At 42.6% G+C, this 25,199-nt stretch overlaps 1 protein-coding gene across 1 annotated transcript; it reads left to right on the top strand.

Annotated features, from left to right (window-relative positions):
- The first annotated feature begins 898 nt into the window (after positions 1-898).
- MATN3 (matrilin 3) lies at positions 899-24,994 on the top strand. Its single transcript, XM_077281785.1, has 5 exons — positions 899-1,163; positions 8,771-9,340; positions 13,776-13,898; positions 24,646-24,768; positions 24,870-24,994. Exons 1-5 carry the CDS (start codon positions 917-919, stop codon positions 24,992-24,994), a joined length of 1,188 nt encoding a protein of 395 aa, XP_077137900.1. The 5' UTR covers positions 899-916.
- The last annotated feature ends 205 nt before the right edge of the window (positions 24,995-25,199 follow it).

The following is a 25,199-nucleotide window of genomic DNA, read 5'->3' as shown; positions in this document are numbered from 1 at the left end:
AATTTATTATAGCACTATATGGTTTGGGTAGAAGTGGGGGGAATGTGAGGAGGGGGCTGGAAAAGCAGTGAGCCAAAGTGGTCTCGCGTACATTTTGTAGGGACAAGTTACGGATGGGGGAAGTGGTTATGGTGGTCTGAGCTGAATGAGAACAAAAATGGAAAGTGAAGGACTGCGGTCAGAGAGACGTCACTGCTGAGATCCAGTACAGTACATATATTGTCCGCAGAGCACTGGAGCAGACCTGATATTACCATTATGTGGTCACTGGTGGGGATATCAGTCTTAGTACAGTGGTTTTGAGTAAAGGTAATTATGGTATTATCACTACTATAGATGCTGGTAATATTTGTTTATGGTCTGGGAAAGTGGGGTGCGGCATGGCCCTGTGCGCTTTCGAATGACAGGACTGAATTTGGGTCCCAATCTGCCCGTTTCCTACCATCTCCATTATGTGGCGATGGGAACTGAGGAGGCGCTGTAATGCGATCTGTGGGGGCTCCGTTTCGGGAGGTTGAGGATTCTGCGGGGGGTCTGTTTTGGGAGGTTGAGGATTGATTCTGCGGGGGGTCCGTTTTGGGAGGTTGAGGATTGATTTTTATTTTTTTTTTTAACTGGTTTAGCTTTATTTATATAAATCTGGAAAACTTCTTAAATGTAGGAAAGTGCACTGCTCTTTCCAGGAATCTGTCCTTCATGTATTTGGTTTTTAATGCAATTTTTGGAAAGTGGTGCATCAATTGGAGCCTCTGTATAAGGGGTCAGCCTGACTGTACAGGGTGGGAGGCAGGAGAGGGGCAGGGTGGGTGGGATTTCCAGTGGTGGGTGCTGACACCTGGCAGACATCTCCTCTGCAGACACTATCTCCTTGCAGCAGTTTGCAGGCACAGATCCTGGACTTCGGCGTGTCCTCAGCATGGATCCGTTTTTGAGCAGGGCTCTACTTTATACATTTGGCTTTTTGCTGGTGGGTGTTCATGGGACCCATTACAGGATGTACGGCTACCCCATCCATAACAGCTACATGTTTCCACCAATGGTTCACGGCAGCGCAGTATTACCAGTGATGGTGCCCAGACCCGGAATATTGGCCAGCCCTCCACACACTGCAAATGTGCGCCCCAAGCCCGACACCAGGACCCTCCAAGTGAACCAGCCGACAGGTAGGAGCATCCCATTAATATGAAGAGCTACATTCCGGTTTACTAATAAAGTTTACTTTGATTTTAGCCAAGCAGATACAATGAAGCCATGAGCTGAATTTCCCCCAGAAATTAATTTTGCCAACTCGTTAAGTGGCTCACAAATTTCCAGCGCTCAGAGAATAAGGGACGATTCATTTTGAATTGGATTTTTTTCTAAAATTTGGTAGAAATTTGCTGACATATTTAAATTACCTCTGAAAAAAAAAAATATATAATTTCTTTCTTTCTTTCTGAGGGAATATATAATATATACCGTAACTTTACATTATTTATAGGTTGTCGAACATTGTGTATTGTAGTTATTGTTCTTAGATTAAACTGTTAGATGTTGAGATAATTTGCTAAACCATGTAGAATTCTCAAATGCTAATAAGTCAACTTAATATAAATATTTTTTTATAATATATATATGGCATATTATATACATTTTCTTTACAAATATTCTCAAATACTAGTAAAGTCAACCTAATAAAAAAAAATATATATATATATATATTTATTTTACTTACATATATGAAAAAGAAGAATTGAGAAACTGGCAGAGCTTAGACTTTTTGACAAATAATAAGTCTGACTAAAAGGATTCTATACTTCTTTGCTTAACTTGAATATATATTTGACAGTCCTTGAAAGGGTGTTTTCATCTAAAAAAAATATATGAAATGTCCACCTCTCCAGTTTGTGACCGGATGGTGCTGACCCACCTGATGGAATGGGGTGTCAGGGAGCCCCTATTTTCCCCTAATGGATGAGGGCTCCAGTAGAGGAACTCAATCTATAAGGGTATGTGTCCATGTGTCCATTTTTCATCAGGATTTGTAAGCCAAAACCAGGAGTGGAACAATTAGAGGAAAAGTATAACAGAAACATATGCCCCACTTCTGCATTTATCACCCACTCCTGGTTTTGGCTACAAATACCGATGAAAAATCCTGACCAAATCCTGATGCAATCCTGAACGTGGACACATACCCTAAGGCATACATTGCATTTTCTGTGGAAACATCCTTAATCACTGCAAAACAAATGTCCTTTTAAAGGGAATCTATCAGCAGGTTTTTGCTACCCCATCTGAGAGCAGCATGATGTAGAGACAGACACTCTGATTCCAGCGATATATCACTTACTTTATTGGGTGAAGCAGTTTTTATTAAATACTGTTTTCTCTGCTGCAGATCTACCAGTTGTCTGAATGCTGAGCTCTGTATAACCCCGCCCACGTCACTGATTGGCTGCTGTCTGTATTCACTGCGCTTGGACAAAAAGCTGCCAATCAGTGGTGGGGGGCGTGGTTGGACTAACTGGCAGCAGGTTTTCTAGTCCTCTAATAATTTGCTGATAAAACAATGATTTTATGAAAACTACACCACGCAGCCCAGTAAGTAACACATCGCTGGAATCAGGGTCTCTGCCCCTACATCATGCTGCTCTCAGATTAGGTAGCAAAAACCGTGCAAAAGATTCCCTTTAAATGCTGTCAAGTGTATAGAATATGAGTAGCTTTCCTCCAGACCGATCTTTCTGTATGAACGTATCCGCCCTTTATTTAATCTAAGGCTGTATGTGCTAAAACACACACACAATTACAATTGCCCCCAACTCTGCACTTGGTGAATAACTTCGCACCAGTGTACTGTAATTGTAAGCATATTTACAGGAGAATCCTAGAGCTAGGACGCTACACCCAGACTCCAGGAGTACACATTTTACCTAACATTTTCTGCTGGTCCTTATTTTTTGGCCATAAAACTGTTCTCGTTGCCCATTGTAACCAATCACTGCTCAGCATTTATTTCTTAACCTGCAGTGATTGGTTGCAATGGGCAATAAAGCTAGTGTATTCTGATAAATGCGGGCCCACATACATTGGTGATAGGGAGGGGAGAAGCGCAATATAATTTCCCATTTCTCATCTTTTTGTTTTTAATAAAACTCTTACAAGCTCTGTTATTGGTCCAATTAAGACCAATGGTCTTAAAGGGATTGTCTACTTTGGGTAACACCTTTAAGTAATCTAAAGACCTTCCAGGTTGTCCTGAGCGAGAGACACTCTTTGTTGTCTCTGGCTAATAAATGAGGAACAAGAGACCCTCCGAGTTTTTTTTCTGTTTTTTTTTTAAACTTTTTACAATTGCATTTCAATTGATTACAAGTGTGAGACCCAAGCGATCAGCTGGCGGAACCTGGTAGCAGGTGTTCAATTTCACTGCAGCGCCACCACGGGCAAAACAAGGCATTACAGGGTGCTTCCTAAAATCAATGGGACACGCTGGGTCCTCCACAGGGATACACAGTTTTCGTTTCTTTCCTATCCAAGCATTACAAGAGGACTTGCACAGGAATCTTCCTTCCTTGATGTTGAAACCTTACATTGAAAAGGGGCTTTCAAAATCAGACAGACCCTTTAAAGACTCCTTAAAAAAATAATTAGCACATTTTAAGGTATTTTGTAAGGGTCCACACACAGGCTATTATATAGCTGCCATATGTAAACTAATATAATGTTAGTGTAGAACTATATTTTAAAAGTAAAAAGCGTAAAGAAAGGAGGATGTATGTAATGCCTGAGCAAACATAGATAGTACAGCTCCAGGATAGCTGAGTTTCCTTCATAGGGTAAATGTTTGCATTGAGCTCAAGAAGCAAACAGTCCTGATTGATGGAGGAGCTGTGAACACCATGCGGATAATGCAGCTCCCAGAGGTCCCTCCACCGTCCAACGTATGTGGAAGGGCTGACTGCCAGATTCACTGCTCTGTGTCCCAACCCGGCACCACTAGAGTCACGGTGATCTCCCACAGAGGTATAACTAGAGTCTGATGGGCCCCAGTGCAAGATTTGGACTGGGACCCCCATCCTGGCATGTATAAATATCCCCCATCCTGGTATATATGTTCCTCATCCTGGCTTATATACATGTCCTCCATTCTGATACATATGTCCCCCATCCTGTTGTGTATATATGCGTCATCTATCCTGGAATATATGTTCCCCTTCCTCGTCCCATCCTGTTATATATATCCCCATCCAGATATCTATGTCCCTTATCCTGGGTCCCATCCTGGTATATATATCCCCCATCCTGGTATATGTCCCTTATCCTACACCCCATCCTGGTAACATCAACTTCACGGTGCCATTGAAGGAATAAAAGAATCCACACTATAAACAGATGGTGAGGGAACACTTAGCTTATTTACATGAATCTAAATATCCTGGTCCAGATGAATTACATCCTATGGTACTGTAAGAGTTAGCAGAGGAAATTGCAGAACCACTAGTCAGAATCTTTGAAAAATCCTGGAGAACAGGAGAAGTCCCAGAAGATTGAAGAAGGGCAAAAGATGTCCCTCTCTTCAAAAAAGGAAAGAAAATGGAGCCAGGAAATTGCAGGCCAGTGAGCCTTACTTCTATACCAGAAAAGTTCTTTGAACAAATTAATAAACAGCATGTATGTAAGTACTTGGACAATAACACAGTGATTAATCAGAGCCAGCATGGGTTTGTAGCAAACAAGTCATGCCAGACTAATCTAATTTCCTTCTATGATGGAATCACTGACTAGGTGAATCAGGGAAATGTGGTAGATATAGTATGTCTCGACTTCAGTAAAGCATTTGATAAAGTATCTCATACTATCCTTATTGAAAAAATGACCAAGTTTGGGATTGACAAGGCTACGGTTAGGTGGATTCATAACTGGCTCAGTAATCGTACTTAGGCCTCTTTCACACGTCAGTGTCTCCGGTACGTGTACTGACAGTTTTCTCACGTACCGAAGACACTGACACACGTAGACCCATTCAAATGAATGGGTCTATGCACATGTCTCCGTGTTTTCACGGACCGTGTGTCCGTGTGCAAAACACAGAGACATGTCCGTGTTTCTCCGGCAGCACGTACAGCAATACGTCCTGCACACGTGCACACGGAGAACAGTGTGCACTCTCCTCCGTGTGCACGTACCGCCCGCAGGAGAGACAGCGCTACAGTAAGCGCTGTCCCCCCCCCGCTGTGGTGCTGAAGGCGGCATTCATCTCTTCTCCCCTTGCAGAAGAAATACTCACCCAGCTCCCGCGATGTCACCTCTCTCCTCTCAGCGCAGGCAGCTTGTCCTGTGTGAGCGGTCACGTGGGACCGCTCATTACAGTGAGGAATATGCGCATATTCCTCACTGTAATGAGCCTGCACAAGGCAATCTTGCCTTACGCAGGCGTGTACTATGGAGGACAGAGAATGAACTTCAATATTGCAGCCAGCATGCAGCCAGCGGGTAAGGAAAGGGTGAATCAAACACCCGAAAACCCCGCCCCTATGGCTGAAAATTGTTCCCTCCAAATTCAGGTGACAGTGTCCCTTTAATGTATAGAAAAAAAAACCAAGATACTCACCTTCCCTCCGATCCCCCGCTGCACGGCGTCCTCTTTTGAAGCTAACAGCTGACTTCAGCGTGCAAGTGACAGTAGCACATGACAACACTGCCATGCACCCCCCGTCATGTGCATGCCTACAAAAGCAGGTGGAATTGTGCATTATGATGAGCTATTGGGCCGCAAAGGGACCATATATTGTTCTTTCACATCGGCCTCTTCTGTTTGTTTTTGACTGTGATTGAAGGACAGTTATAGTTTAACCCCTTCATGACCTTGGGATTTTCCGTTTTTCCTTGTTCATTTTTCGCTCCCCTCCTTCCCAGAGCCATAACTTTATTATTTTTCCGTCAATATGGCCATATGAGGGCTTATTTTTTGCAGGACGAGTTGTACTTTTGAAGTACATCATTGGTTTTACCATGTCGTGTACTAGAAAATGAGAAAAAAATTCCAAGTGCGGGGAAATTGCAAAAAAAGTGCAATCCCATGCGTGTTTTTTGCTTGGCTTTTTTGCTGCGTTCACTAAATGCTAAAACTGACCTCCATTATGATTCTCCAGGTCATTACGAGTTCATAGACACCAAACATGACTAGGTTATTTTTTATCTAAGTGGTGAAAAAAAATTCCAAACTTTGCTAAAAAAAAAAAAATGTGCGCCATTTTCCGATACCCGTAGCGTCTCCATTTTTCATGATCTGGGGTCGGGTGAGGGCTTATTTTTGCATGCCGAGCTGACGTTTTTAGTGATACCATTTTGGTGCAGATATGTTCTTTTGATCGCCCGTTATTGCATTTCAATGCAATGTCGCGGCGATCAAAAAAAACTTAATTTTGGTGTTTCAAAATTTTTTCTCGCTACGCCGTTTAGCGATCAGGTTAATGCTTTTTTTATTGATAGATCGGGCGATTATGAACGCGGCGATACCAAATATGTATATATTTGATTTTATTTTTATTGTTTTATTTTGAATGGGGCGAAAGGAGGTGATTTAAACTTTTATATTTTTTTTATTTATTTCATATTATTTTAAACATTTTTTTTTCATGGGAGGCTAGAAGCTGGCATAGCCTAATCGGCTCTGCTACATAGCATCGATCATGAGATCGCTCCTATGTAGCTGAATTACAGGCTTGCTATGAGCGCCGACCACAGGGTGGCGCTCACAGCAAGCCTGGATTAGTGACCATAGAGGTCTCAAGGACCTTTATGGTTACTATCCTGATGCATCGCTGACCCCCGATCATGTGACGGGGGTCGGCGATGCCCTCATTTCCGGCCGTGAGGCCGGAAGCGGCAGTTAAATGCTGCTGTCAGCGTTTGACAGCGGCATTTAACTAGTTAATAGTGGCGGGTGAATCACGATTCCACCCGCCGCTATTGCGCGCACTTGTCAGCTGTTCAAAACAGCTGACATGTCCCGGCTTTGATGCGGGCTCACCGCCGGAGCCCACATCAAAGTGGGGTATCTGACCTCGGACGTACTATCCCGTCCGAGGTCAGAAAGGGGTTGATGTCCAGTTTACACAGGCTGATCCCTCTAGACAGTCTGCAATAGATCGTTCAGTGCAAATGGTTCTCAGTAGCGCGAGACCTGTTTACACTGGATGATGCGCTGCTGAGAACAGTGAACTTTTGTGCAAATAAAAATATAATTCTTCCCAGGAAACATGTAATTTTCTTGCTGATCGAGTGATTTGAAGCCTGTTTAGACTGCACGATTAATGGGAAATGAGCGGTCCTTGGAACACGATAATGAAGCATTGTAAATGAGCCTTTAGATTCTAGTTCAGATTGAGCACCAAGGCTGAGAAGTTTCAATGTATATCTCTTGGACATCACCTTATTGTTTTCGTTGCTGACTGTCTTCCAGAAATATCTGTCGGAATTCTAGAATAAACCATTATTTCCTTGCACCATGACTTGACTATCCATAGATGAAGCAGCCATGGTGAAGAGATGCATATTAATGGAGGGGCAGAGAAGGGGCATGGCCTGTAAAGAGGACATGATTTTGCTTCATGGCCTCTGGAATCTTCTACAAAACCATTAAAAAAAGGCAAGTATAGGTAAAACTAGCCTAGTTTTTATCAATAGGTCTTGGAATAATAATAATTTCCACAATTGGATGTGTTTAAATAAAATGTTCCTGTGCTGAGATAATCTTATAAATGTGCCCCTGCGTTGTACTGTGTAATGGCTGTGTCTGACCATGCAGGAACATGGTCTGATCATACCACAGCTCCAGGGCAGGGGAGAGAAAAGAGTATACAGACAGTGCAGCACGGGATCACAGATGATTCTTTCTTTCAAGCAAAACATTGTTTAAAAACAGGCAGGGAAATGTTCTACCTTTCAAAAAGAATCGGCTGCGATCCCATGCTGTTATGTCTCTATACTCTCTTTTTCTCTCTCCCTCCACATGTCCAGCAGCTGTGATATGATCAGACCATGTCCCTGCACGGTCAGACACAGCCATTACATAGTACACAGCAGGGACACATTTATAAGATTATCTCGGCACAGGAACATTTTATTTAAACACATCTAATTGTGGAAATTGTTATTATTCCAAGATCTATTAATTAAAATCAACTTTTGTGCGTGGGAAAACCCCTTTAAGTCTTCCAAACCGTAGGTCAATGCTGCTCATCTTTTCTTTGCCTAATTTTGTTAATTCTTTTACCTTTGCCACACACTTCAGTTGTCCCATCTAAATGCCCAACAGAGTCCCAGGCGCCACCAGTCGTGACTCCAGCACAATATTTCTGTTCTACTCCCCAATCCCTCTGTCTGGGGGGATTACCGTTTAATGATTTAGGGCAGGGAGGGCTCCTAGCATGTTACACTTTGTGTATTTTATTGTTATTTTCAGTCTTAGAAGGAATGTATATAGTACAGTGTAGGATCCTTACTAAGCAAAAAACGGCAAAAACTATATAGATAAGGCGTGTGGGACTAAAACTCATTAAATTTGCCAAAATTATGAATTACTTGCACTTATTTTTTGGCAAAAAAAAATGCTTTAAAGTATGCCAGCTAAGAAGTGTGATGAAGAAGAGATAAGTGTCTAATAAGGTGTACCATCGTAATAAATTTGGCACAGTTTCTTCCTGTCATTAGGACTGAAATTAATCTGCCCCAATGTCTGTAGCTTCTTATAACATGTATTTGTGGGCTCCTATCTTTACAGACAATGCTTGTAAGAGCCGGCCCTTGGATCTGGTGTTCATAATTGACAGTTCCCGCAGTGTCCGTCCTCAGGAGTTTGAGAAAGTCAAGATCTTCCTTTCAGACATGATTGATACTTTAGATACCGGTGAACGTGCAACTCGGGTAGCCGTGGTAAACTATGCCAGCACAGTCAAGACAGAATTCTTCTTGAAGACCTACTTTAATAAAGCTGCAATGAAGAAGGCCGTCTCCTTGATTAATCCACTGTCCACTGGCACCATGACGGGTCTAGCCATTCAGACAGCCCTAGATGAAGCATTTACTGAAGAATCAGGCGCTCGCCATGTGTCCTTCAAGATACCTAAAGTAGCAATCATTGTGACAGACGGCAGGCCTCAAGACAGGGTACAGGATATAGCTGCCCGGGCACGGACCTCTGGTGTAGAGATCTATGCCGTGGGTGTAGACAGAGCAGATATTCAGTCTCTTAAACTGATGGCCAGTGAACCCTTAGATGATCATGTATTTTATGTGGAAACTTACGGCGTCATTGAAAAGCTCACCTCAAAGTTTAAGGAGACTCTCTGTGGTAAGTTATCTTTCCCTCATCTACCCCAATTTTAGGCTAAAATTTGTGGTCAAGGGAATTTTAAAAAAAAATAGAGAAAAAGAAGCCAGTAATTTTGTGAGATGTAATAGAGAGAAAAAGACAATATTTTGGTGAAGGAAATCTGGTCAGGGTATCAAAGAATGTATAAAAGAAGTATAGAAACAGTTCCTGTAGGTAATCATCTCTCCTAACATGAAGGAAGAAGAACCTTTCTATTTTTACAATGGCCACACAAGCAACTAGAATAGTATGAGACACGATAAACCCTGGGAAATCCTTGAAAAAAGCACTGAGATAGATCAGCATTCAGAGCTAGCCTTCTGAGGGAACACTGGAAACATAATTGAATCCAGATATCTAGTGTATAAATAAATGGGCATTTCCACACGATGTAGCGGATAGGGTTTGAGATCATCAAATGGTAGAAGATAGTATATTCTTTTCTACTTCTCTATGTTAGCTGGATATCCGGGTCACCTATCATGTCATTTGGACATATTAAATTAATTTGTTATATGCATGGAGTCTGTTTTTTTATCTTTGGATTTTGTTGGAGGAAAACCTTTGAACACATTTCCAAAACTTCCAAATTGGCAAAGAACACTTCCATCTAAATAGTATAATATCATTATGGGCCCTATGTATCCCTTAGTCCATCAGTTCCTACAAAAAAAAAAGAACACAGGCCCGATAAAGAACACCTTTTCTGAAGTCATTGAAACTTATTGGGGTTTGTGCAGACCCCATTATTGTTCCAGGACCTGAATTACTACAGTTATAGTTTCCGAACAGACTATAAGGCAGAAGTACTAATTATGTCTAACTTTTACACAGCACAAGCTTAACTTAGACAGTTTTAAAATGTGCCAAAAATATCACAGTGGTTCATGTGAGATTATCAGTTTGGTACATCTTTAGATACCTTTACACCTTTTGTCTTTTTGGCAATAATTTTTGCCAAAACAGTGCATGATGCTATTTTAAGCTATTCCATAATTCTGCTAAGGCTTCTTTCACACTTCAGTTGTTTGGCGTCAGTTTGAATCCGCCGTTTTCATCAAATAGTGGATCCGCCATTTTTTTGGGCGGATCCGCTATTTTCCCATAGACTTGCATTAGCGATGGATTGTGACGGATCGTTGTCCGTTCCATCCGCCATGTGACGGATCCATCGAAATTTGGCGGACGTCATCTAGACATAGACGGACATTATAACGTTTTTTGTCTGCGCCGAAATGGCGGTTCGCGACGGATCCGTCGCGTCCGCCATTCAATAGAATGGCCACCTATGGGCGACGGATCCGTCGTGACTGTCATTTCGACGGATCTGTCGCCCCAATCCGCTTTTTCAGTTGCGCATGCTCCAAAAATTAAATGCTTTCCCCAGACAACCCCCAAGTAACGGATCCGTCAAAAAAACGGATCCGTTAGAACCGTTTTCTCAACAATTGTGACGGATCCGTCGATCTGTCACTATGTCGGAGCAGACTGACGCCAAACAACTGAAGTGTGAAAGAAGCCTTAGTCATACCCCTTTGCACCAATTTTTAATTGCAACATTCTTCTTACCTGAAGTTTAAACCCCTGTAGGTATTCACTCTCACGTAGTCATTAGGTAGCGTTCAAACAGGAAATGTTGTTTGTTTCAAACATGTGCAGTTTTATTGCTTTCATAAAACTCTAAGGGATTCAAAAAATAAAAACAGCCTTTTCTGGACACAATGGTATCACAAGAAATAGACAGTTTATTCGACAGGCACATATATGTCAATGTGTGCTCACCTACACAGATTACAGTCCTTTCTGCTGGAGCAAACTTCCTACACAGGAGAGGCCCAATCCCACCAGTCTAAGTTTTTCCCTCAGCCCGAGCTTCAGTAGCCTCTAGTGCTAAACCAAAATGTTCAACTTTGGGCACAGTTCACACTGAACAGGCTGCTGACGGTTCTCTGCAGATCCCACAAACACATTGCTCAGCTGACCCATGCAGTCTTCATTCAGAGAGAGACACCAACACACCTCTCTCAGCTGCAGCTCACATTTTGGCTGATCATTCACCAGCAGCACACTTGACTCCATCCAATAGACTATCACACCTAGTGAGCACAAGCAGTGGTTCTTGATTAAACCTAGCTGGGTGCATCTAATTAAGACCTGCAGTATTTGGATGTGCTCGGAGATTTAGTTTCTGTCTCAGTAGCTGCATGATTTGTGGCTGTTAAGACAGCCTGCATACATGTGGGAATTCCCTAACAACCAGGCAATCCCCACATGTACTCAGGCTGTCTAGCAGCCTCAAATCATACAGCTGAGGCGACAAACTAAATATCCGAGCACATCCAAATACTCGGACATCACCCGAGCGTGCTCGGGAAATCTCGCTCACCACTAGTGATTATCTTCCAGGTTTCATGAGAAATCTAAATTTTAATGTAGTCGCCAGTGCCCACGAAACTGCTTCTTCATGTGCAGTCTGCACTGAATGCTCCCATCTCATTCCTTATTTCTCATCAGACCAACTTTACATGATACAAGAACAATCGCATACAAAGAAAAGCGGGGGTCACACAAAATATACAAATGAGACTAACATGATGCTCGGCTTTACCACCCTGGACAGAAGACCCTTGTGTTTGCTTTGACCCCATTTCATAATCCTTAGGCCAATTTTCTAGGAGTGGGGACTCCTACATGTTTTCACATCCACTAACATTTTAGAAGAATGGCCAAACCAGGGCTGCCCCTTTTTTCTAATGACCGTATAGCTGCTGCCTATTCTGTCTCCGTTTTATGAACACCCTTACCCAAGAATTTTATTTCATTAGTATTCCTGAAGCTCAATATTGAGCTGTAGCCTCCACAACTGAGGTAAACCCCCAACAGTAGTTGAAACGGACACCTGTACACCATTTGAAATGAATTACAAAAGTCAAAAAATGTATCTCTGTGCCGCAAACTGCAATCCTTAGATATATCTAAAACCAGGCTAATAGCATCGATAAAAGAAATAAAGTACATAACATCAAGGATTTCGTTACACACCTGTCCTTGGTATCCCGAGCTTTGCTCTTTTCTCCTGGATCTGGTGGTCTGTTGTGCTCCAGGTCAGGTTTTGCATGTTACGCGGCGTGGATCAAGTACATCAACTCCCTAAACCTATATTTAAGGCCCATTGATACACACCTGTTTCTTGGGATTGAGTCTGTAGACCTCTATGTTTGGTGTGCTTTACTAGCTTCCATCTCTGTTGGGTTCCACTTCATCCGTCCTGCTGCTCCTTAGATTCGTGAATGTGCCAAGTTCTCAGTGCGGCCTCAATGCTCGAGGTCTGTGGCTCTTAGGGGATCCACCTCATCTGATGAGCCTACAACAATGTGCAATATGAATATATAATACACATTACTGTATGAATGATGCCACTTCCCAAAAAAGTCATCCCATTAGATACCAAAGTCCTCTCCAGGAATTATTGGGCTGCAATAAAGTCCTATGTACAATGTGTGTCTTGAAGCTTGGCAAGGCCAAAGGTACAATTAATAATGGATGCCTAGTAGTTTAGTGGACCTATGGTCTTTCTACGGGACATACACTGTGCATATGCTTTTCTTGTAACCCATTCATTCCCGGAGAGGACTTTGGTATCTAATGGACTGATTTTTTTGTTAAGTTGCATCATCCATACACCAATGTTTTTTTATTGCCCATTGATGTATCAATCCTTGATGTTGTGTATTTTATTTATTGTGTGGCTCTACATGCTATAAAATGTAGGGATTGCAGTTCATGGTACCCAGGTGTACAGATATGTTTTTTTTGTCTTTTATATTCCTAAAGCTCGCCTATTGCTTTGAGCACTTTTACTTTTAACCTTAGAAAAAGCTTAAACGGGGTGACAAAATTCTGTACATTAGATGCAAATTTTGCTCCAGCAGTTTTCAACTAATGCACAGCAAAGGGGAAAAGTCTTCAGTTTTTAATCACAAAAATTAATGCAAGTGTCTAAATCTACAGAATTCTCTATATTCTGTGCAATATTTTCTGCTACACGGTGAGGGTGATTTAGAAACCCCATCCACTAGTGTTGTACTGTAAATTACTGCAGAGCAAAACTGCATCAAAACCACCACTTCTGAACATGGCCTAAAATATTTAGCCCATTGGGTGATCCCTCATTGTTAAAATCCATGATCTTATTTATGAATCCACCATCATCGAAACACATTTGTTAAATGGAACATGAAAAATTAAAAGTTACATCAATGTTTGCCATTAACCGACTCATGTGATACTGAACGTATTCTCTACTATGTTGGGCACTCCAAAAGTAGACTTTTAAAATGAATGAAAATTGAACAATCCTGTATTCTCAGATGAAAGTTTTATATCTATATAATTGATATTTCATGCTCTGTAGGAGTTGATGTATGTGCTCTGGGTAGACACGACTGCGAACACATCTGTACGGCCACCGCTACTTCCTATCAGTGCAAGTGTCGTAACGGCTACATACTGAACCCGGACAAGAAGACCTGCTCACGTAAGTTTGTTGATTTAGTCACATGAATGTGATTCATACATAAATGCTCTATGGAAAATTTGCTACATTTACCCTTCGTTATATTTTCTTGTCATTTCGATCGGCATGTGAATCAATGGTAGACATTCAACAACAAATGTAGAAAAGAAGGGAATCGGTGAAAGGAGAGTCGGTTCACCAACAACGCAGTAGCATGGATCCTGCTGTGAATCTCGCATGGATGAGCCTGGGATTTGGCTGAAGATCAATAAAACAAGAGGAAAATCCAGCGAAGCAGCAGGCACGTGTGAATAAAATCCAAGATTTATTACAAACTTTAAAAAATACAGTTCCTGGCGGGTCCTGCAGTGGTTATAAAACCTACTTGTTTCAGCTTGTAGGAGCCTCATGAGTAAGGAGCTGAAACGCGTAGGTTTTATAGCCACTGGAGAAACCGCCAGGAACTTTATATTTTATAGGTTGTAATAAATCTTGGATTTTATTCACACATACCTGCTGCTTCGCTGGATTTTCTTCTTGTTTTACTTATGGTAGACATTGGTACAAATTTAAATCAATGATAACACAGTTTTTAATCAGTCTTAACTCCAACTTAAACGTTTCTGAGATGTAGCTTAATGGCCTGGGAAAACAGGATTATGATTTCCAACAGGCTCCCAAAAATTCTGGAGTGTCCCTTTATTTATAACCTTCATGAATTTAGGTGTTCTGTACATAAATTTAGGAGATTTACACACGATATCAAATAGAATACATAGCTGCATAATAAGTAAAAACACTCTCTATATCCACCCAGCTAACTACACCTCCTCAACAAGTCTTTGTTTCAGTGTGTTCCAGTGAGAATTACTACATATTTTGAGATTTGGCAGGAATGAAGACATTAACCCTTCCTTACTCTAACATGTTCCCTTCTTTTTCTTTATGCCTGTCAAATAACTCTTGTCCCTTCCTAACAGATGAAGTTGGTTAACCCACCCCTACTTCACACGGTAAGAGGATAACCCTACAGGCTAGGCATCACTACTCATCCCTTTCCCTGTGTTAACTACGGATTCCACAGTAGATGCAGTGGGTAATATTCTGGGGATTGGTTCGACCAACGGCTGTGACATCTTTTGGTAAAAGGTGGTTGAGATGCTGCTGCTCTGCTGGTCAACTGGTCATGATGGATGAGAAGGACAGGAGTGTTGTTATACTTTGCTACAACAGAAAAGGAATTATTAGATAGATTTCTGGAAACATTTGGATAGCCTTTTTTGCACAAGCCGGTACACAGATCATTATAATGCAAATTACGACCTATTTAATTAATCCTGTAGCAGCACTTGTGCTACCAATTGTAATATTCCTGAAAACCAACCACCTAGACCATTGACCCAGTTAGTTGGATTTAGCCAGTATAGCCAACTGGACCTTTCAGGATTCCAATCTTCTTGTGAATTAGCCTTTAGGGAATTGTTCTTTCAGTTTCCTTGCCTACTATAATCAGTAATATTGTCAAAGCGTCAGCTAATTTTTCTAAGAACTGTAAGTGCATTTTTAACAGCTATGCCTGCAATTGTGAGAGACAACCCAAATTTATTTTCCCATGGTAAATCGACGTCCATCCCGGCCTTGGCTTTCACTCCGTCTCATATCACTAACTTATGTGCTGACACGATCCCTTAACCCCTTCTCGACCTGTGACACAGCGTATGCGTCATGAAAGTCGGTGCCAATCCGACCTGTGACGCAAATGCTGTGTCACAGAATGATCGCGTCCCTGCAGATCGGGTGAAAGGGTTAACTCCCATTTCACCCGATCTGCAGGGACAGGGGGAGTGGTATTTCAGCCCAGGGGGGGTGGCTTCACCCCCCCGTGGCTACGATCGCTCTGATTGGCTGTTGAAAGTGAAACAGCCAATCAGAGCGATTTGTAATATTTCACCTATGAAAATGGTGAAATATTACAATCCAGCCATGGCCGATGCTGCAATAGCATCTGCCATGGCTGGAGACCCCGATCTGTCCCCACCCCACCCCACCGATCGCCTCCCCAGTCGTCCTTTTTGCCCCGATCTCCTGTCCGCTCCCCTCCTCCCTCCTGTTGGCTCCCCCGGTCCTCCTGTCCGCTCCCCAGGTCCTCCGATCCCCCCCCCCCCCCCCGTATTCCGATCCCACCCCCCAATACTTACCTAGCTCCGATGTCCCTCCCGGTGTCCGGCCGTCTTGTCCATGGGCGCCGCCATCTTGGAAAATGGCGGGCGCATGCGCAGTGCGCCCGCCGAATCTGCCGGCCGGCAGATTCGTTCCTGCAGATTTTGGTCGCTGTGATCATCACAGTGTTCTATCACAGCGATCAAAATAAAAAAAATAGTAAATAAATCCCCCCCTTTATCACCCCCATAGGTAGGGACAATAATAAAATACAGAAAATATAATTTTTTTTGTTTTTCCATTAGGGTTAGGGATAGGGTTAGGGGTAGGGGTAGGGTTAGGGGTAGGGTTAGGGGTAGGGTTAGTGGTAGGGTTGCACTTAGGGTTGCACTTAGGGCTTGGGGTGCACTTAGGGCTAGGGGTGCACTTAGGGCTAGGGTTGCACTTAGGGCTGCACTTAGGGTTGCACTTAGGGTTGCACTTAGGGCTAGGGTTGCACTTAGGGCTAGGGTTGCACTTAGGGTTGCACTTAGGGTTAGGGTTGCACTTAGGGTTAGGGTTGCACTTAGGGTTGCACTTAGGGCTAGGGTTGCACTTAGGGCTAGGGTTGCACTTAGGGCTAGGGTTGCACTTAGGGTTGCACTTAAAGTTAGGGTTGCACTTAGGGTTGCACTTAGGGCTAGGGTTGCACTTAGGGCTAGGGATGCACTTAGGGCTAGGGATGCACTTAGGGCTAGGGTTGCACTTAGGGCTACGGTTGCACTTAGGGCTACGGTTGCACTTAGGGCTAGGGTTGCACTTAGGGCTAGGGTTAGAATTAGGGTTAGGGTTAGAATTAGGGTTAGAATTAGGGTTGCAATTAGGGTTAGGGTTGGAATTAGACTATGTGCACACGGTGCGGATTTGGCTGCGGATCCGCAGCGAATTGGTCGCTGCGGATTCGTATCAGTTTTCCATCATGTTTACAGTACCACGTAAACCTATGGAAAACCAAATCCGCTGTGCCCATGGTGCGGAAAATACAGCGCGGAAACGCTGCGTTGTATTTTCCGCAGCATGTCAATTCTTTGTGCGGATTCCGCAGCATTTTACACCTGCTCCATAATAGGAATCTGCAAGTGAAATCCACACAAAAAACACTGGAAATCCGCGGTAAATCCGCAGGTAAAGCGCAGTGCGTTTTACCTGCAGATTTTTCAAAAACTGTGCGGAAAAATCCACAGAAATCCACAACGTGAGCACATAGCCTTAGGGTTGGAATTAGGGGTAAGACTAGGGTTAGGGGTGTGTTGGGGTTAGGGTTGTGGTTAGGGTTGGGATTAGAGTTAGGGGTGTGTTGGGGTTAGTGTTGGAGTTTGAATTGAGGGGTTTCCACTTTTTAGGCACATCAGGGGGTCTCCAAACGCGACACGGCGCCACCATTGATTCCAGCCAATCTTGCGTTGAAAAAGTCAAATGGTGCTCTCTCCCTTCCGAGCCCCGACGTGTGCCCAAACAGTGGTTTACCCCCACATATGGGGTACCAGCGTACTCAGGAGAAACTGATCAACAACTTTTGGGGTCCAATTTCTCCTGTAACCCTTGGGAAAATAAAAAATTGCGGGCTAAAAAATTATTTTTGAGGAAAGAAAACGTATTTATTATTTTCACGGCTATGCGTTATAAACTTCTGTGAAGCACTTGGGGGTTCAAAGTGCTCACCACACATCTAGATAAGTTCCTTTGGGGGTCTAGTTTCCAAAATGGGGTCACTTGTGGGGGGTTTCTACTTTTTAGGCACATCAGGGGCTCTGCAAACGCAACGTGATGCCCGCAGAGCATTCCTTCAAAGTCTGCATTTCAAAACGTCACTACTTCACTTCCAAGCTCCGGCATGTGCCCAAACAGTGGTTTACCCCCACATATGGGGTATCACCGTACTCAGGAGAAACTGGACAACAAGTCTTGGGGTCAAATTTCTCCTATTACCCTTGGGAAAAAAAATTCAGGGCTAAAAAAAAATTTTTGAGAAAAGAAAAATTATTTTTTATTTTCATGGCTCTGCGTTATAAACTTCTGTGAAGCACTTGGAGGTTCAAAGTGCTCACCATACATCTAGATTAGTTCCTTGGGAGGTCTAGTTTCCAAAATGGGGTCACTTGTGGGGGAGCTCCAATGTTTAGGCACACAGGGGCTCTCCAAACGCGACATGGTGTCCGTTAACGATTGGAGCTAATTTTCCATTCAAAAAGTCAAATGGCGCGCCTTCCCTTCCGAGCCTTGCCATGCGCCCAAACTGTGGTTTACCCCCACATATGAGGTATCGGCGTACTCAAGAGAAATTGCCCAACAAATTTCAGGATCCATTTTATCCTGTCGCCCATGTGAAAATTAAAAAATTGAGGCTAAAATAATTTTTTTGTGAAAAAAAAGTACTTTTTCATTTTTACGGATCAATTTGTGAAGCACCTGAGGGTTTAAAGTGCTCACTATGCATCTAGATAAGTTCCTTGGGGGGTCTCCTTTCCAAAATGGGGTCACTTGTGGGGAAGCTCCGAAGTTTAGGCACACAGGGGCTCTCCAAACGCGACATGGTGTCCGCTAACGATGGAGATAATTTTTCACTCAAAAAGTCAAATGGCGCTCCTTCCCTTCCGAGCCTTACCATGTGCCCAAACAGTATTTTACCCCCACATGTGAGGTATCAGTGTACTCAGGAGAAATTGCCCAACAAATTTTAGGATCCATTTTATCCTGTTGCCCATGTAAAAATTAAAAAATTGAGGCTAAAAGAATTTTTTTGTAAAAAAAAAAGTACTTTTTCATAATTACTGATCAATTTGTGAAGCACCTGGGGGTTTAAAGTGCTCACTATGCATCTAGATAAGTTCCTTGGGGCATCTAGTTTCCAAAATGGGGTCACTTGTGGGGGGGGCTCCAATATTTAGGCACACAGGGGCTCTCCAAACGCGACATAGTGTCCGCTAAAGATTGGAGCCAATTTTTCATTCAAAAAGTCAAATGGCGCTCCTTCCCTTCCGAGTTCTGCCGTGCGCCCAAACAGTGGTTTACCCCCACATATGAGGTATCAGCGTACTCAGAACAAATTGGACAACAACGTCCGTGGTCCAGTTTCTCCTTTTACCCTTGGGAAAATAAAAAAAATTGTTGCTAAAAGATCATTTTTGTGACTAAAAAGTTAAATGTTCATTTTTTCCTTCCAAGTTGCTTCTGCTGCTGTGAAACACCTGAAGGGTTAATAAACTTCTTGAATGTGGTTTTGAGCACCTTGAGGGGTGCAGTTATTAGAATGGTGTCACTTTTGGGTATTTTCAGCCATATAGAACCCTAAAATTGACTTCAAATGTGAGGTGATCCCTAAAAAAAATGGTTTTGTAAATTTTGTTGTAAAAATGAGAAATCACTGGTCAAATTTTAACCCTTATAACTTCCTAGCAAAAAAAAATGTTGTTTCCAAAATTGTGCTGATGTAAAGTAGACATGTGGGAAATGTGATTTATTAACTATTTTGTGTCACATAACTCTCTGGTTTAACAGAATAAAAATTCAAAATGTGAAAATTGCAAAATTTTCAAAATTTTCGCCAAATTTCCAATTTTTTCACAAATAAACGCAGAAATTATCGACCTAAATTTATCACTAACATGAAGCCCAATATGTCACAAAAAAACAATCTCAGAATCGCTAAGATCCGTTTAAGCGTTCCCGAGTTATTACCTCATAAAGGGACACTGGTCAGAATTGCAAAAAATGGCCAGGTCATTAAGGCCAAAATAGGCTGGGTCATGAAGGGGTTAAGGCAGATCTTTTTCTTCCTCAACCCAAATGGCTGGCTGAAGCCAGGTCAAGAATTATGTTCCCTCAGGTAGCCATTATGTCAACAAGCAACGTAAACTTCAGAGGGTAGTTGGCATCGTGTCTCATTAGTTAACATGTCAACCAGACTAATAAAAAACTAGAACTGTTGAAGAAACACCAATGATCGTCAATGTTGTTAGCCAGGGGTTTATACACTGCTCAAAAAATAAAGGGAACACTTAAACAACAGAATCTAATTCCAAGTAAATCAAACTTCTGTGAAATCAATCTGTCAACTTAGGAAGCCACACTGATTGACAATTTCACATGCTGTTGTGCAAATGGAATAGACAACAGATGCAAATTATTGGCAATTATCAAGACACCCTCAATAAAGACACCAGGATTGGCAAATTTGCCACTGGCGCCCTGTACTCTTCACAGATGAAACAGGTTCACACTGAGCACATGTGACAGACGTGACAGAGTCTGGAGATGCCATGGAGAGCGATCTGCTGCCTGCAACATCCTTCAGCATGACCGGGTGCCAGTGGGTCAGTAATGGTGTGGGGTGGCATTTCTTTGGAGGGCCGCACAGTCCTCCATGTTCTCGCCAGAGGTAGCCTGACTGCCATTAAGTACCGAGATGAGATCCTCAGACCCCTTGTGAGATCATATGCTGGTGCGGTTGGCCCTGGGTTCCTCCTAATGCAGGACAATGCCAGACCTCATGTGGCTGGAGTGTGTCAGCAGTTCCTGCAATATGAAGGCATTGATGCTATGGACTGGCCCGCCCATTCCCCAGACATGAATCAAATCGAGCACATCTGGGACATCATGTCTCCATATACCAACGTCACGTTGCACCACAGACTGTCCAGGAGTTGGCGGATGCTTTAATCCAGGTCTGGGAGGAGATCCCTCAGGAGAACATCCGCCGCCTAATCAGGAGCATGCCCAGGCATTGTAGGGAGGTCATACAGGCACGTGGAGGCCACACACACAATACTGAGCATCTTTTCCTTGTCTTGAGGCATTTCCACTGAAGTTGAATCAGCCTGTAATTTGATTTTCCACTTTGATTTTGAGTATCATTCCAAATCCAGACCTCCATGGGATATTCATTTTGATTTACATTGGTCATTTTTATGCTATATTGTTCTCAACGCTTTCCACTATACAATGAATAAAAATTTGCAACTGGAATATTTCATTCAGTGATATGTAGGATGTGGTATTTTAGTGTTTTCTTTATTTTTTGAGCAGTGTATTATACAGCAATCAAAGAATATCATCCATTGTTTTTCCTGAACCTGCTCCCATGGTCTGTGTGCAGCAAGTTCTCGAACCTGCTCCCCTATTCCGTGTGCGGCCAGTATCTGAACCTGCTCCCCTGGTCCGTGTGCGGTCAGTGTCTGAACCTGCTCCCCTAGTCCGTGTGCGGCCAGTGTCCGAACCTGCTCCCCTGGTCCGTGTGCGGCCAGTGTCTGAACCTGCTCCCCTGGTCCGTGTGCGGCCAGTGTCTGAACCTGCTCCCATGGTCGTGTGGGCAGTTCCTGAATCTGCTCCCCTGCTCCGTGTGCAGCAAGTGCTCAAACGTGCTGCTTCCCTGGTCTGTGTGCAGCCAGAGTCTGAACCTGCTCCCCTGGTTCATGTGCAGCCAGGGCCTCAACCTGCTCCCCTGGTCCATGTGCAGACAGTGCCTCTACCTGCTCCCCTGGTCTGTGTGCAGCCAGTGCCTGAAACTTCATCCCCTGGTCTGTTTGTATCTGGCCTACGAGAACCAGTCTCCGAATCAGCCAAGTCTGAGCGTAGCCTGAATCCATGGCAGTGACCATTCTGTAGAGGAGCCAAAACCTACTAGTCTGAAAGGAGCCCTAGTCCTTAATCAGTGTCAGCGAACCTGTTCCCTTGGGTCAGCCTAGGAGAGGTACCTGGCGGCTACCTGCTGCCCAGCCTGTCTCTACCATCAGGAGCTCCAGGGAACACCTGGTAGCTGCTTAGCTACTCCCCTTCCTAGGCAGGCCTGGCCCTGTGACATAGCAGGTTCACAAATCACGTGTGCCACCGTTGGACGTAACACTGCATACACCTTAATCCACTTATATTTACACACACAGAAGCACTTTTGGCATTCTCGCTCTCTTTTGTGAGCTCATACAGGTGATAATACTCAACTACTTAGCCACAGACAAACCAACAACTGGATTAAAATTGTTTGGATGGAATGAGCACACACCTGAATTGAATCTGGACAGGAAGGACGAGAGGAACAGTCGCTGTAAAAAACAAAAGTCTTACCATGCCGGCTCTTTGTGCTTTCCTCTCATCCTTACCTGTAGTCCCTGTCCTTGTCTTCTCCATGCTTCTACCACTGACCCAAATCTTGATATTTTCCTTATCTACCACTTATTACATCCATAGCTCCCAGCCATAACAGTATATGACATGTCTTATTGTTTGGACTTGAGGTCCCCATTGCTTCCCTCTAACTAATTCTAGATACCTTGGAGTGATCCTAGTCTCAGAATCTGGATCCCTTCTATATGACTAATTTCAGGTATCTCCATATGATCATAATCTATGGGACTAGTTTCAAACACCTCAAAATAATCCTGATTTTAAACTCTGACCCCAAACTCTGTACTGAGAGTACGTTCTCCATTATCTATCTCAGTGTGAGCACTCCTATATTTGGCTTTGAGGAAGAAGTAGAACTTAGAAAAAAGACAAATGATGTCTCGGACTGTATCAAGGGAAAAGTGCAGTCTGTCAGATTCTACTCTTCAAGTCAGTCACCCGTCTTCCCCATGCTTACTGTGCCATGTTTCTTGGACTGTTTCTTATATCTTTCTATGTCTAAAAATATGTCATAGCAAAAAGAAAAGTCCAGCTCACCATAGTCGTTGTCCCAAGAAACTCGGAGCACGGAAACGCTGTGTCAAGGCGTGAAGAAACCAAAAATGAAGAAAGAATTCCAGCTCAACGAGACGGTGAAAAAGTAAAAACTGGGTACTTTATTCACTTCATATCAGAAGCAGAGGATAAAACATAAGCACAATGTAATAAAAACACTATCTACGCGTTTCAGGTGGCACAGCACCCTTAATCATGATATCGCGATTAAGGGTGCTGTGCCACCTGAAACGCGTAGATAGTGTTTTTATTACATTGTGCTTATGTTTTATCCTCTGCTTCTGATATGAAGTGAATAAAGTACCCAGTTTTTACTTTTTCACCGTCTCGTTGAGCTGGAATTCTTTCTTCATTTCTAAAAATATGTCACCTGTCATGGTTAGTCCTGGGATTGTATGACAATAACAGAACACATTCACTGAGGAGAAGACATAGGAATCCTCCTTTTTCCTTCCCACTAAAATTTGTTGTCTTTCCTCCCTCTGTCCATACCATATATCCATTTCTATTCCTTTTCTTTTGTTGTTTAGGGTGTGTATTTGTTTGTCTTTGTTCATAAAAAATATAAAATTAATAAAAATGATTGAAAAACAATTAGAATTGCAGGGGTCCCTATGCCGACTCAATGGACCTCTTTATACACTGCCACTTTTTACTGCTGACTCAGACAGCTATCATCCTTATCCTCTGAGAGTCAGGGACATCCTGGCAAGACTACTGCTGTCCCTGAGGTTGGTCTTTACTCTCAGTATCAAAGGGGACAATATAATCTTATGACAATCATTTACTCAATATATGCCAGATAACAATTAAAATATAAAATATCATCATCAAAGTTCTATAAAATTCTCGTACTAACGTCCCACGACTGACTGGGGTAGGTCCTCAGAAGAAGGAGAGAGCATATTTGCTGTTTTTATGTTTGTATCTTTCTTTCTCTGAAAACATCCCTTTTTCACGTCTCAGGAGGTGTTCTATGAATCTCAGCAGGGCCTCCAAAAAGTTATAACATTCCCCACTACAACTTAAAAGTTTCTGCGATTCATTTTATGGATGATGAGAAAAGAGAAATACAAAATCTTGTGATTACCAACAGTTTCCCTAAAATACAGGAGTCTCCTTATGTTTCTAACTTTCATGAATAGAGGTGTTCTGTACATAAATTTAGGTGGTTCATACATTGTGGCAAACAGAAGGATTCATAGCTGCATAATAAGTACATGCAGTCCCTCTGTATCCACTCAGCTTAGTCACACCCTTCAAAAAGTCCATGGTTCAGTGTGCTTTCCTGAGACTTACACTTTAAAAAGTCTTTGTTTCAGTGTGCTTTCCTGAGACTTACACTTTAAAAAGTCTTTGGTTCAGTGTGCTGTCCTGAGACTTACACTTTAAAAAGTCTTTGGTTCAGCGTGCTTTCCTGAGACTTACACTTTAAAAAGTCTTTGTTTCAGTGTGCTTTCCTGAGACTTACACTTTAAAAAGTATTTGTTTCAGTGTGCTTTCCTGAGACTTACACTTCAAAAAGTCTTTGTTTCAGTGTGCTTTCCTGAGACTTACACTTTAAAAAAATCTTTGTTTCAGTGTGCTTTCCAGAGACATACCACACTTTGAGATTTGTCAGGTCTGAAAACATTAAACCTTTCCTTACTCAAACAATAGTATAAAGTGACTTTGCTCTAATAGTTATGGACAGAATGTTATAATTAAACATAACGGCAGGGGGCAAGTTAAGACCGTTTTCTAGCATAGAAAAGTTTCAAACTTTGGCAATTAAGATATATTTCCAACATTTACTTCTCTCACCACTTTTAAAAAGCTGGAGAAAAGTGACATAAAAAAAGAAAATTTAAAAAACTATTCATTTTACTCCTATGACTTTGTCTCTTTGTGACAGGTATAAACGTATGTGCACTAGGGAGACATGACTGTGAACACATCTGTGTGGCTTCGGCTATGTCTTATCAATGCAAGTGTCGGGACGGCTACTCCCTCAACCCAGACAAGAAGACTTGTTCACGTAAGATTTCAGCTCTTCAATGTCATATTTTCTTTTTCTTTCGAGGAAGAAAAGAAATCATGAAGACAAAAAATTAATGCTGTACCATTCTGTATCTACAGAGGAAGTCCGAAGTGTTGTTCAGATAGAAGACCCCTGCAAATGTGAAAATCTGATTGCTTTTCAAGGCCAAGTCAATACTTATATCGAGTCTCTGACTACAAAATATATCCTTTACATGGCATGAGAGCAGTTCGGTTCTGCAAAGAACATTAGTAGAGATATTAAAACCCAGAAATACAGCCCATCACTGCTAAGTAGAGAGATTTCAAGTGAATCGAGGACCCTTGGGCTGTGCGAGATTGTAGAGTTAGGGTAAAGAGGTTGGGTCATGCAGATCTCACCTCCAACATGGTGAAGGCTGCGCCCCCATGTTACCTCTAACAGTGAAA

The sequence above is a fragment of the Ranitomeya variabilis genome, chromosome 2 (genome assembly GCF_051348905.1).
Source record: "Ranitomeya variabilis isolate aRanVar5 chromosome 2, aRanVar5.hap1, whole genome shotgun sequence".
Lineage (NCBI taxonomy): Eukaryota > Metazoa > Chordata > Amphibia > Anura > Dendrobatidae > Ranitomeya > Ranitomeya variabilis.
Note: the sequence above shows the minus strand (reverse complement) of the source record. Positions and strands in the feature narration are given on the sequence as shown.

Bases quoted from the DNA above. Each gene is read 5' to 3' on its own strand.
- MATN3 (XM_077281785.1), top strand. From the start codon at position 917: ATGGATCCGTTTTTGAGCAGGGCTCTACTTTATACATTTGGCTTTTTG. The intron at 1,164-8,770 runs GTAGGAGCATCC...CTATCTTTACAG, and splicing joins CCAAGTGAACCAGCCGACAG to ACAATGCTTGTAAGAGCCGG. The intron at 24,769-24,869 runs GTAAGATTTCAG...CTGTATCTACAG, and splicing joins AGACAAGAAGACTTGTTCAC to AGGAAGTCCGAAGTGTTGTT.